This window comes from Hyperolius riggenbachi, chromosome 2, assembly GCF_040937935.1.
Source record: "Hyperolius riggenbachi isolate aHypRig1 chromosome 2, aHypRig1.pri, whole genome shotgun sequence".
In the NCBI taxonomy this organism is placed as follows: domain Eukaryota; kingdom Metazoa; phylum Chordata; class Amphibia; order Anura; family Hyperoliidae; genus Hyperolius; species Hyperolius riggenbachi.
In genome coordinates, this window is record NC_090647.1 from 410,277,970 (window position 1) to 410,292,220 (window position 14,251).

Consider the following 14,251-nt stretch of genomic DNA (forward strand, 5'->3'; position numbering starts at 1 on the left):
ACTTCCCACCTGAACTGCATGTTGCCGCCCAGAAGAACTTCATGTGGCACTGGTAAGACTGTTTCATGTAATGTGTGTGCTGGAAATGTGCCTGAAAAGGGGTGCACAGTCATCAGTGGTAAACATGGCCCAGTGTGGAATATAACTTTGAGAGCTGGTCATTAGGGTTGCAGAGGTTTGTGTGATCCTTCCTGCATAGTCACTGCAGTGCACAGTGCGTTGCTCTAATTAATATGGTCCATCAGTGAAAGTGAGCACACTGCCACTGTTACAGTGCAAACCAAATTGGGAGAAGTAACCCATGAACCTGTATAATGCTGAATTTGATGTCTAGGAACCTTTTGTGATTCTGGGATATGTGGTACAACCAGCATGTGGATGGAATCTTAACCACTTCAGCCCGCAGATGTTTTCACCTTCAGGACGAAGGCAATTTTCCCCTGTCAGTGCTCCTCCCATTCATCCGCCAATAACTTTATCACTACTCCTCACACGTAAATGATCTATACCTTGTTTATTTATTTTTTGTTTTGTTTTTTGCCACCAATCAGGTTTTCTTTGGGTAGTACATTTTGCTAACAATTATTTTATTCTAAATGCATTTTAACAGGAATAATAAGAAAAAAATGGGGAAAAAATCATTAATTCTCAGTTTTCAGCCATTATAGTTTTAAAATAAAACGTTCTACTGTGAATAAAATCCACACATTTTATTTGCCCATTTGTCCCGGTTATTGCAACGTTTAAAATAGTTCCCTAGTACAATGTGTGGCGCAAATATTTTATTTAGAAATAAAGGTGCATTTTTTCAGTTTTGCGTCCATGACTAATTACAAGCCCATATGGGCTCAAGGCATGCCCGTTTTTAGGGCCATGCGGCGCCCTGAGCGCTGTTGGGAGTGGGGCGCTGTAATGGAGGGGGGAGCCACAGCCGCGGGGAGGGCAGCCCGACCTCTCCCTCCCTTCCTCTCCCCGGGCCACCCTCCATGCTCCCTCCCTATGATGCACAGTGAGCACACAGCAGCAAAGCGCTGGAAATCGAGAAATAGACACAACTCACCTCCCTGCGTTCCAATCGCCGCTGATCTCTTCTCTGCATAGACTCTGATACACACGCTGCTTCCGGCTAAACAGGAAGCAGCGTGTGTATCAGCGTCTATGCAGAGAGGAGATCAGCAGCGATTGGAACGCAGGGAGGTGAGTTGTGTCTATTTCTCTATTTCCAGCGCTTCGCTGCTGCGCGCTCACTGTGCATTGGAGGGGGGAGCATGGAGGGCGGCCCGGGGAGAGGAAGGGAGGGAGAGGTCGGGTTGCCCTCCCCGCGGCTTCCCCCCTCCATTATGGGGTGGCACCTACCTACCTAACCTATAGGGGGGGCACCTACATATCTAACCTATACTGGGGGGCACCTACCGATCTAACCTATACTGGGCGGCAGCTACCTAATCTAACCTATACTGAGGGGCACCTACCTATCTAACCTATACTTGGGGGGCAGCTACCTAATCTGACCTATACTGGGGGCACCTACCCATCTAACCTATACTGGGGGGCACCTACCTATCTAACCTATACTGGGGGCACTTACTTATCTAACCTGTATTGGGGGCACCTACCTACCTAGTTAGCCTATACCGTTGGCAACTATACTGGCTACCTATATTGGAGGCACCTACATATAGTTACATAGTTATTTTGATTGAAAAAATACATACGTCCATCGAGTTCAACCAGTATAAAGTACAACACCAGCCTGCTCCCTCACATATCCCTGTTGATCCAGGTATAACTAACCTATACTGGGGGGCACCTACCTATCTAACCTATACTGGGGGCACTTACTTATCTAACCTGTATTGGGGGCACCTACCTACCTAGCTAGCCTATACCTTTGGCAACTATACTGGCTACCTATATTGGAGGCACCTACCTAACTAACCTGTAATGGGGGCACCTACCTATCTAACCTATGCTGGTGGCAACTATTCTGGCTACCTATATTAGAGGCACCCACCTAGCTAACCTGTACTGGGGGCACCTAACTATCTAACTGCCTGAAAGAGTTAAATATCAGGTATGTAAGTGGCTGACTCAGTCCTGACTCCGACAGGAAGTGACTACAGTGTGACCCTCACTGATAAGAAATTCCAACTATAAAACGCTTTACTAGCAGAAAATGGCTTCTGAGAGCAAGAAAGAGATTAAAAAGGGGAATTTCTTATCAATAAGGATCACATTGTAGTCACTTCCTGTCTGAGTCAGGACTGAGCCAGCCACTTACATACCTGATATTTAACTCTTTCAGGCAGACAAATGGAAAAAAGGATCACGGCATAGTTATTTGTGTGCTGGGCACTGTACATACACATGTCTAACTCATCGGGCTTGATTCACAAAGCGGTGCAAAGTGTTTGCACGCCTGTGAAAAGCCCTTTATCACGCCTAAACTCAGTTTAGGAGTGATAAGAAGAAACTCGCGCGATCTCCCGCGCGCAAAGTTTTGCGCGCGTAGCGCACCGCGCTGCGCGCGCAGTGTGCCGTGCTTCGCGCGCAGCGTCCATTGAGCCCTATGGGACTTTGCGCGCGCAGCGCGGTGCGCTACGCGCGTAAAACTTTGCGCGCGGGAGCTTCGCGCGAAGAGCAGCACAAATCGGTGATAACTCAGCTTTGCACCGCTTATCACGCCTAAAGTCTTTTAGGCGTGATAACTGAGTTATCACCGCTTTGTGAATCAAGCCCATCATGTCACATGTCACTTCGGGTATCCTTTAATGTGAATTGTGTGTGTGTGTTTGTTTTTTTGTTTTGTTTTTTTGGCCATTAGGTGGTGCTAAGCACTCTCCTGGAAGCTGATTGGAGGCATTTGATTCATTTGCAGGGAATCGTTTGCCTCCGGGGAACACTGGTTCCTCTTCAGCAATCAATCACCTGTAATAGTGGCAGGGAACGAGCCGCCTGCATGCAGATATGCATGCACAAGGGCAGCAACACTGCTGGACGGATATATTCATCCAGATTGTCTTTGAGTGGCGATTTTTGGACAAATATATTCGTCCAGATTGGCTTAAGTGGTTAAAATCCATGCCTGGGGTTACCGATAATATGCTATATGATTGGGATGAAGACGTAAAGCTTGCTAGGGATGTTTGGACCAGAGTGACTAAAAGCTTTAAAGTCACTAGTTTTGGAGGGGTTAAACTCCTGTGCTGGGTGTACATAATTTATGATACTGTTACAATATTGCAGGAAACAAAGAGAAGCTTCTAATAATTTGAAAACAGACATGGCAGATGAGGAAAGTTCAAAATCCGTTGTGTGTGTGTGTGTGTGTGTGTTTGGCCATTATAGTTGTAAAATAATACCTGCTACCATTATTAAAACCCACACATTGCCCATTTGTCCTGGTTATTGCAACGCTTAAAATGTTTCCCTAGTACAATGTATAGCGCCAATATTTTATTTGGAAATAAAAATTAATAACATAAGTTTTTTTTTTTTGCGTCCATCCCTAATTACAAGCCTATCCTACCTAATAAAAGTTAAGTGTTGCTGCGTCCCATGTCCGTCCGTCAATGGTTTTTGTGCACTGCGCATGTGCAGCGATACAGAGACACTGCCGAGAGCCGGAGGAGGACAGGCCATAAGGGGCGGGCGTGTGTGTGTCACGCGCGGGCGTGGCGTGCGCAAGCGCGACAGGTGCGTGCGCGGTGGGCACGCGCATTAGGGACATTAGTTTTTAAATGGGCTTAGGTACACTAGTAATTTATAAAGTAATAGTAATATACATACATACATAATAATAAAGCTCAGTCCCTAAGGTAACTTATTTTTTTTTCTTTTAATTTGTAAATCAAAAAAATGTGGTCGCTAATGGGGAGTGTGGGAGTCCTTGCCGTTTACTTTCTCATGCATAGTATTAGCACGCATAGAGGAAGTGATGCATGGACGGTCTTTGTGAATCTGCAGAGGCATCTAATGGACGGCTGCCATCATTCACACGGGGACTTAGATCAATGAATGGGAACTGATCTAGAAGCTGTGTGTGTGTGTGTGTGTGTGTGTGTGTGTGTGTGTGTGTGTGTGCGTGCGTGCGTGCGTGCGTGTAGGATAAGGCATTTTGCAGGGACGTAGTTACTCGTCCGGGGGAGGGGAAGAGGTTAAAGTGGACCTGAACTCTTGCACAGGACTGAAGAAATACATAGAGAAATGCACCCTGTATGTATTTAAAAGGTTTAGCCTGTGTAATTCCCCCTCATTTGTGTCTAATCAAAAATTGTGATCTGATTTCCCCCTGTGTCACTTGACTGCCGATGGCAAATAAGGCCATTTGAAAGCACATGATGTTAACAATATGTCTGATCCCATGAATCAGGGAGTAGAAACAATTAGATGTATCTAAAGGGGCCCATACACCTAACTATTTTCCCGCCGATATACAGCAGATTCGATCACTGATCAAATCTGCTGTGAAATCGTTGCGCAAACGCTGACAGAACAATCGATTTCTGTCCAATATCAATCATTCCGTACGTGCGGCAGATCTTGCTCGATCACCAGGGTGGTCGGGAGTGCGTCGATAGCGGCATTCGAATGCCCGACGACCGACGTAATACAGCGGCAATACATTACCTGATCCGGCTGGCGCGAGTCCCCGATCTCCTCTTCTCCGGCTGGCTTCACTGAACTAACTGTCCCCGGAAGGAAGTTTAAACACTAGAGCGCCCTCTACTGTTTAAACTTCCCCCGGACAGGAAGTTCAGTGAAGCTAGAGCCCAGCGCAGAGAAGCAGAGAGCGGGGACTCGCGCCGGCAGCATCAGGCAATGTAAGCAGGAGGGCAGCGGCAGCTTCACAGATTGTGATCGGATTCATGCTGAAATCGATTCACAATCTGTTTGCAGTAAAGGCTGATCAGATTCTATCAGAGAGGGATCTATCTGTTGGTCGATCTGATTGTAAATCGACCAGTGTATGGCCACCTTTAGGATTTGTATCAGGTGTAACAAATGTGCTTTTGTTTAAAGGTTATTATGCTATTACGTAGCTTTTAGAGCAGAGAGGACGTTCTAAGTTAAGGTCCGCTCCCCTATCCTGCTATCCCTTCTGACAACAAGGTGTGCAACCAAAGCTCTGATATAATTGAAGCTGAGTGTGAAAAACCAAGTCTGCTTGGAATGTACTGAATTAAAAATTACCAGTTGTGTCAGTCAGGAAAGATGTTTATCTGATGTTAGCCCTGTCTTTTCTGATTTTATTTGCAAACAGAATTCTGACAGTGTGGAAAAATCATTCATAAATATGAAGATATAAATGATCGCCATAATGAAAAACCATGTGAAATAGTAATTTCGGTCACCTAGAGGCAGCACATATGGTAAAAATTCCCATTCGCACTAGTGTAAAATCAGAAGAAAATGATGGGGGTCCTGGAGACAGTTTAGCAGAATGCAACGGCAGAAAAATGTGAAGGCTGTTTTTTGTTTTTTATAGGAGGTCAAAATATTTGCCCCGGGTATAATCAATTGTGCCATGATTAGGCATATTCTGGACACATTCCAAAGGTTCTAGATCTGTCAAATATAAATTAAGCAAAAGAGAGCTGTGGGGATGCTGTAACAGATGATGCATTATTGGCAGATTCAGTAAATGAGGGGTTTCTTTGTCACATATTACAAATGCTGAATTTAGTGCTCTGAGTAGAAATTGTGCAAACAATGAATTCTGGTGTTGCAGAATTACCGTATATACTCGCAAGCAAGCCGACCCGCATGTAAGCCGACCCCCCCACTTTTACCCCAAAAAACAGGAAAAAATGATTGACCCTCATGTAAGCCGGGGGTAGGAAACGCTGGCCGCGTGATCCCCCCAGTATGTCCCAGTATAGCTAGTATAGTGCCCAGTATAGGTAGGTAGTGCTCAGTATAGCTAGTAAAATGCCCCAGTATAGCTAGTATAGTGCTCAGTATAGCTAGTATAGTGCTCAGTATAGCTAGTATAGTGCTCAGTATAGCTAGTATAGTGCTCAGTATAGCTAGTATAGTGCTCATTATAGCTAGTATAGTGCTCAGTATAGCCAGTATAGTGCTCAGTATAGCCAGTATAGTGCTCAGTATAGCCAGTATAGTGCTCAGTATAGCTAGTATAGTGCTCAGTATAGCTAGTATAGTGCTCAGTATAGCTAGTGAAGTGCCCCAGTTTAGCTAGTATAGTGCTCAGTATAGCTAGTATAGTGCCCCATTATAGCTAGTATAGTGCCCCATTATAGCTAGTATAGTGCCCCAGTATAGCTAGTATAGTGCCCCATTATAGCTAGTATAGTGCCCCATATAGCTAGCATAGTGCCCCAGTATGGGTGGGTAGGTGGGTGGGTAGGTGCTGTCCCTCCCCGCTCCCCCGCGGCTGCCGCTGCTATTACCTTAGGCGGCGCCGCTTCCTTTATCCCCGTCCTCCTCCGGTAACTCATTCACAGCAGCGCGCCTGACGAGGAAACCATAGAGAGCGGCTTCCTGTAGCGGCGATGCCGTTACTATGGGAACCGCTCTCTATGGTTTCCTGCGTCATCACAGCAGCGGAGGTCGCGCTGCTGTGAATGAGTTACTTACCGGAGGAGGACGGGGATAGAGGAAGCGGCGCCGCCTAAGGTAATAGCAGCGGCGGCCGCCGCGGGGGGAGCGGGGAGGGACAGCACCTATCCACCCATGACTCGCAAGCAAGCCGACACCCCAACTTTTGGCCCACTTTTGGGGGGTCAAAAATTCGGCTTGCTTGCGAGTATATACGGTATTTGAAATTGCTGTAAATAATTGGCGAGGTTGTACTCTCCTGAAAATGCAACTAATGGTATGGTTAATCCTTGTTCTGGTGCGGATGTTGAAAATCAAATGGAAACCTCATGTTCAAATGCTTTTGAAAATTTGAATGCAGATTCCAGGGCAGTTAATACAACTCAGAAAATTTGATGCTAAAAAAATGACAGAAGAATGTGAAGTTGGTGATGCAAACATAATCTTGTGTGTGGAATGTGACTATAAACCTGTGCCAAGTGAGGTTGACCCTACACTCTGTATGGTGATGACGAACCAGCCTAATGGGTTCTCATGTGCTGATGGAGTTAGAAAGTAGGTGGTTCCAGCAAGTGCTGATGGTAAGCTCTAAGGCCTGGTGCACACCAAAACCCGCTAGCAGATCCGCAAAATGCTAGCAGATTTTGAAACGCTTTTTCTTATTTTTCTATGGCGTTTTGCGGATTGCTGCAGCGGATTTCAGTATAGTACATTTCATATATTGTTACAGTAAAGCTGTTACTGAACAGCTTCTGTAACAAAAACGCCGGCAAAACCGCTCTGAACAGGCGTTTTTCAGAGCGGTTTGCGTTTTTCCTATACTTAACATTGAGGCAGAAACGCATCCGAAATCCAAAAAATGCCTCACCCCGGCATTTTTCGTTTCTGCAAAACGCCTCCCGCTCTGGTGTGCACCACCCCATTGATATACATTGACCAAGCGGATCCGCAGACGCAAGCGGCTGCAGAAACGCTGAAAAAGCCGCTCGGTGTGCACCAGCCCTAAGAGTGGGTTCACACTCGGAACCCAGATTGCCATTTTGTGTCACAATTTGCATTTTGATTCCCGTTCAACAGAATCAGAATCACATTACAATTGTCTCAATGTGATTTGGAAAAGACAGCAGCATCCCAAGAGTCAGGAGTAGGAAAAACTTAACAAGGGAGAAAGGGTATGGAATTGCTCCACTGGTGACAGTTTGCATGCAAATGCAGATAGAAAATTGTTAGAAAGTGGATGTTTGGAAGAAGTCTTGTTTAGACAGCTGGCTGAGAAAGGAAGTTCTCCAGATGTAGAAAGGGGACTTTGCCACAAAGGGTTCTATTCACAAAAGGCAGTTTGGTAAAAATAATTTTGGTCATTAAAATACCTCCTCTTTTTTTTTTTTTCCAAATTCACTAAAGTTTTTTCGCCTAAGGCAGAAGTTTGGTAATTTACTGAACAAACATGCCTCAATTCACTAAGCCCTGCTCCTTAAGTATCACTTACAAACCATGGAGCAGGTCAGCAGGCAGGCAGAGAACTGCGTGTATGACTCAGGTTTTCTGAGCAGTGTATCCTGTCATCCCATTTGATCAGGGTTGTCAAATTGTTCCTTTTGAGGGCCGAGGTCATCACACATTTTTTACACCGCTCAAATGAATTGATGGGTCTGAATCCGCAAAGGTGTGGTCCATCAGGTAGAACACATTCCTCTCTTTCTCAGTCCATCCAAAACACTGGCATGGATCTGGCCCTCCAGGCCTGGAGTTTGACACCTGTGCTTTAGATGTGTTGCAGCCACCAGGGGGAGCTGCTTTGATACAGTAGGAACTAGACTGGCATGGAGGGAGCTAACAGTACAGGGGTGTGGAGGAAGCCCCAGGTAAATATAATTTCTTGTAATATGTTTGTCTTAGGTTAACTTTGACTGGTGGTGATTGACATCTATGTCCTGTTTGTGGCTGCTAATTCCTGCCAGGGTGTAAATTTCAGTCACTGCCACCAGGCGGTCTGCATCGCTGCACCCACTCGCTCCGCTGTCACATTGACATTGGCTCCTGACCCCGTGATTGCTGAGCCAATTACTTTTCTTAAAAGGGCCCAGATGGCTCTGGTCTGAAAGGGGCCATAGCCGTCCGATCCTAAAGTGGTTAACATACATATTTACTGCAATGTTACCTTACCTGCCATACTGAGTCATTACTCCTGGAGGGAAATAGGCTGTGTAGCAGCCACCAGAATACTGTTCTTCACACCAATTCTTCTCCTCATAGTGCACAGGCTGTTAAATGGCAGAAATGGAAAACTGAGAATAAGAGATGCTGAAGAATAGTGAGTAACTGAGCAGAGAATATACAAAAACTAAAGGCAAACAAATGTAACTGTGTAATTTGGAATATCTTTAAAAAAGCAGTTCCATTCATGCACAGATCTATCTTTTTCTTAAATACCCAACTCCTACGGCTACACAGTTTCCCCACCATGGAGCCAGTGCTGAATCGTCAAAAGTGACACTGGTCTGCACACTTCTGGCCTGTGCCCCGACAAGTATTTGGGAGGTATTATTGTGTATTATAGTGGCATAAGCAGCCACTGATCAGCATTAACCTACCCTCCCAATCATATTATTCATTGCTTATGCCTAATAGCGTAGTGGTTAAGGTCTCAGCCTCTGACTCAGGAGACCGGAGTTTGAATATTGGTTCTTCCTGTTCAGTAATCCAGCACCTATTCAGTACGGAGTCCTGGCTAGACTCCCTAACACTGCAACTGCCAACTGAATACGACCTAGTAGCTGCAGCTCAGGTGCTTTGAGTCAGTAAGGAGGAAGGCACAATATAAATGTTGTTTGTCTTCCTGACACCCAACCCTAATCTCCTTTCCTAACATAGTCTTTCTATATGCCTAACTTTAAACACCTGTTAAATATAACCACCTTACTTCTACTCAAACACAAGTCCTCCAAAAATAATGCCTAACATAACACTAATTGACATGTTTGTTTCCAAATTGGGTGCTTGATTTTGGTGGTGTTAATAAATTAATTAGGTGCCTGTGTTTTAGCTATTCTTTAGCTAGACTACAAATTTGCCAAACACAAAAGCCCAACTCCATTCCTGTAACCAATAGCTGGTGCTTGGCTATTATAAAGGCAGCATTACTGCTTATAAACCTTTTGCAGTGTCAAAGTTTGCTTTAACCACTTGAGGACCCCAGTGTTAAACCCCCCCTCCCATAGACCAGGCTATTTTTCCTTAATTAGGCCACTGTAGCTTTAAGGGCTCGCTGCAGGGCTGCACAACTCAGCACACAAGTGATCACCCCGCCCCTTTTCTCCCCACCAACAGAGCAAAGTAATGGAAAAATGCAGCACACCAAAGGACAGAAACTACTGAACAGCTATAGATGTTCACAGAGAAATGCATATGGAAGGATTAAACAAAACTGTAACGATTGTGGAACTTTCTCCGTGATCAGCGCACAACGCGGGCGCTGATATGACGGAAATCCCCCACAAGCGTATAATTGAAGGAACCCAGCAAAAGGTGCTACGCACCCGTAGAGGGAAATTCCTGTCGGCAGATGGCGCTGAGGAGTGCAGAGGAACCAATCCTCCGTCCCTCCACAAATGCCAGACAGGAATTGTACAAAGCGCAGAACGCAATCGCAAGAGAAGCGATTGCGAATGAGAACGAGCAAAGGGACGGGTTGTATGTGTGTGCGCTAATCTAGTCGCCACCCCGCGACAGCGCACACACAACAGCAGATACAAAACAGAAACGCAACCGCAGGAAAGGCGATTGCCAAAAGTGACTCAAGGCAGATCAGAACAGAATATGAGGATAGCAAAGGCACAGCAAATCATACAATGAGGAGATACGGAAAATAACAAACGCTAACTAAACGCGAACAACGCACTCATTCGCAACAGTGCACGCGTTTATGCGCGGTCTCCACGTGATAAGCACAACAGAGACAAGCACGCCTAACTAACCATCGACAGACAAACATGCAACAGAGGACGCGAGCGCTTGCTCAACGGTTACCTCACCGAGCCTCCAGCAAGCGTTCGTAGCAGACAAGACAGACACACGAAAACAGGGACAAGCGAGAGATAGGATCCACAGCACTAGCGAAAGTGGCTAGCGCGATCCAGGAAGACAGAACAGAAGGATCCACAGTACTAGCGCAGGATGCTAGTGCGATCCAAGTACAGAGTAGCAGAACAGAAGGATCCACAGCACTAGCGCTAGGCGAGTGCGATCCAGGCAGACAGAGTAGCAGAACAGAAGGATCCACAGCACTAGCGCAGGATGCTAGTGCGATCCAGGAAGGCAGAACAGAAGGATCCACAGCACTATCGGAAAGTGGCTAGTGCGATCCAAGGAGACAGAACAGAAGGATCCACAGCGCTAGCGCAAGATGCTAGTGCGATCCAAGTGAGACAGATCAGAAGAGATAGCTGGTAGCAACCGCTGAACTAGCTATACTCCAAGAACAGAGATCAGAACGATTTCCTGTCGACCACCGCTGGGACAGGACAATCGCAACAGAACAAACAAAACAGATAGCAATCCTAACTGCACTAGGGAAACCTGCCTAGCGCAGTTTCAGAAATTACTCTAAGCTGAACTTCAAACAAAGAGTAAGGCTGACACTCCTCCAGGAGTGTTTCACAGGAAGGAATTCTTATGACCAGCCAAGCATTGTGGGAAACGCATAGTACTTATAGTACACGCCTCCAATGAATGTGGCCAGGCAATTTGCATGACAACGTATGCAAATTCCTCAGCAAGCACAAGCTGCAAAACTGACAAAAGCTCTTCTTTCCAGAGTCCTGCAGCATGCAAACCTAAACAAGGGTCAAAAAGCTGCCTGCCTGCACAGGCAGCTGAGCAGATCATTACAAAAACCTATTTATTAATGTGGCCTTTAACGTTACAATTTATTGAACTATTTTTTTTTTTTTACAAATGATTCTTCGTACGAATGATCAGAAACAATCCTTTGGGACCACTAATGGAAAAAAATCTCCTAACCAATCCATGAATCTGATCAGACTAGTTTTGGGGGAGTTTTGTCCATTAGTGGTCCCAAATGACAATTTCTGATCGTTCATTCGAAGAATCATTCATAAACGATGGTTTGGTAAATTGTATCGTTAGTGGCCACCTTTACTGTGTACACTGAAACTCCAAATTAAAAGTAGCTGTCAATCTCTTGTTGCAGCATATCTATATACAAACTATCTATAAAACATTAAGATCTTACATGCAGAGCTTCTTCAGTACCAAAGACTTTGGCATAATATTCACATATTCTTTTCCTCCTACATTCAGTAAAGAAATTCTTTATTAATGTGAATTCTGTTTCTTGTAAAAGCAATAAACACAATATGCTACACTTTTGTAAATGATTAACAATAAATGGAGAATCAAAAGCAATAAAAGATGTGTCAATGCTGCAGCCCAATATTTTCTAGTACCAGGGAGTCAACCAGTCACCACCCTTATCCACCTAGGGGTAACTTTGGTTCTGTAAACACTTGATAAAGACTGCATTGATTGAAGTGTTGTGCTCTGCATTATGGTGCTTGCAATAAACTGGCCAGTTGGCCTAAAATACCGGTGGAGACCTGGTCTCTTCGTTTCTGCAATAAATGGAGAATCAACAACATTTGTGCATAAACGCAAAGTTTAGCTTTGCCTTTAAGAAAAAATAGAGTGGAATATAACCCTGTATTTCATCTTTTCTCTAAAACATTATTTACAGGATATTATATGCAACCAGCATTTTTGTTTACTAGACCAGCATTGGAAGGGTTACACACAGAGCTTGAAAGTTCAGTGCAGTGAAATGCAGATGCATCTGAACTTTAGATAATGTTATCTTGTGTTTACTTAAATGTATCAAGTGAGGAATGTGACACATTCTCTGACTGGAGAAGCTGCTCAACACAGAGAGAGTCCAGGCATGTCTGCCTGAATGAATGAATAAATAAAACCAGTTAATAATAAAATGCAAAGTAAGCTCACAAAGCAAAAAACTGTACTTTTGGGAACCTATAAGTTCAAAATGAATAATAATACTTATGCACAAATGCAAATATGATAACTGTATGGCAAATAAAATATGTTTTTATTGAATATTATGTCAGGGTTTTAAACCGCTTTAACTGTTCAAATTTCTTATACAGATATATACTTGATAGATGTTCAGTACAGTATCTGTACCTTTTTAAAAAGAAATTATAATAAGTTTAAGGGAGATGCCTGTATTTTACTTTCTGTAAGCTCAACGTAGGAATTTCATTGTTTGATTTATTTATTTTGACTCCTCAGTTTCTGAAATACCTTGCAAATTCTTTAACTGCAAAAGCAGCCAAAAGATGGGGATAAACAACTGTGGGATGTCTGTAGGAGGCTTTGAAAGAACTCTTCTGAAAGTTAAAATTCAGAGGGCATGCAGAGATGATATGTGTATGTATGGAAAAAAAGGGGGGGGGGGGGTAAATTAAATAAATAAATATCTACAGTATATCTGGATGTGCCACAGTAGAACGGTCATAGTAAAGTCTGATATAGTAAACCTCTGGCTATAGAAAACATTTGATCTTATTCACCAGCTATGTTGCTAGCTTTGAGTTGTAAGGTACTGATCTCTTTTTGAAGGAGGGAAAATAGATGAAAACTGTAGTAAACCGACATCCATGTTAATGAACTGTTGTCCAAGGTTCTATAAAAACAACTTACCTTTCTTCCTTAGTGAGGTTTGTCAATGCAGTTGCCCTTCTGGACAAGATAAATCTACAAAAAAAAAAAAAGAAAAGATGTGGCTTTTTAAGTACACATTTGGGTAATCCACTGTTTCCCATGGTTGACATGAAAATCAAAATCAGGGTATGTATAAATGTAAAGAGTTTTCGGTAATTTTCAACAAATGGTAACTGGTCTAACCCATTCTCCCACCCTATATGAATATTTAAAAGTTGACTCCATACACAAATACAGAAAATACATTTGCCTTCTAAAAATTGAAACCATTTTCAGATTGTACCATTGTTGGTATGGAGGTCTAACTGGCCTCACACTGTAACACAATAATGTTCCTAAGGGCAAAGTATTCTGCTCTGCAAGATAAAGTTGTTTCACTTCAGTAGTGAGGGAGTTGCTGAATTTCTGGCCATGATCTTCAGTCACTTCTATTTCCCACATTGGTTAAAGCAGGAAGTGATTACAGCAAGTTGCCAATACAAGGACTTACTCCTTTCGGACTTTGGCCAGCCAGAACAAGACCATGGCCTCGATTCATCAACACTTAGCAAATTTGTTAACAACAGTTTGGTAAAATACCGAATTTGTTAACTTCATTTCAGGATTCATCAAAGTTATCTACAGCTGTTAGCGAACATTCGGTAATGATTCGGTAATGATTCGCTAAAACGGAATAAAGTGCAATTCATGAAAAAGAAAGTGGGCGTGGTTTAGCGTTACATTTAGGATTAGTTATCTCCTTCACTGCTCTGTCGTTACTCCTGTCAGATCATTGCTGACAGAGAAGATGGAGCCATTTGAAGTGGTTATGTATCAGCTGAGAGTGATTCAAAGGCGCAGAAGGGCAAGAATAAGGTCTGCAACCATATAAATTTGTAAGAGAATAGATTTATTTGCTATAACACGACATCTGCATTTCTCTTGAATCATCTTG

The 14,251-nt window shown here is 43.8% G+C and overlaps 1 protein-coding gene across 2 annotated transcripts in view; it reads right to left on the reverse strand.

Annotated features, from left to right (window-relative positions):
- Positions 1–14,251, reverse strand: part of LOC137544516 (amine oxidase [flavin-containing] B-like) — a 203,855-nt gene that overhangs the window by 36,953 nt on the left and 152,651 nt on the right. For both annotated transcript variants that reach the window (XM_068265602.1, XM_068265603.1), the window contains exons 10-12: positions 13,297–13,350; positions 11,816–11,873; positions 8,728–8,825 (exon numbers count right to left, since the gene is read on the reverse strand). In XM_068265602.1, the coding sequence (XP_068121703.1) occupies positions 8,728–8,825; positions 11,816–11,873; positions 13,297–13,350 (210 nt within the window). The remainder of the gene's footprint in view (positions 1–8,727; positions 8,826–11,815; positions 11,874–13,296; positions 13,351–14,251) is intronic.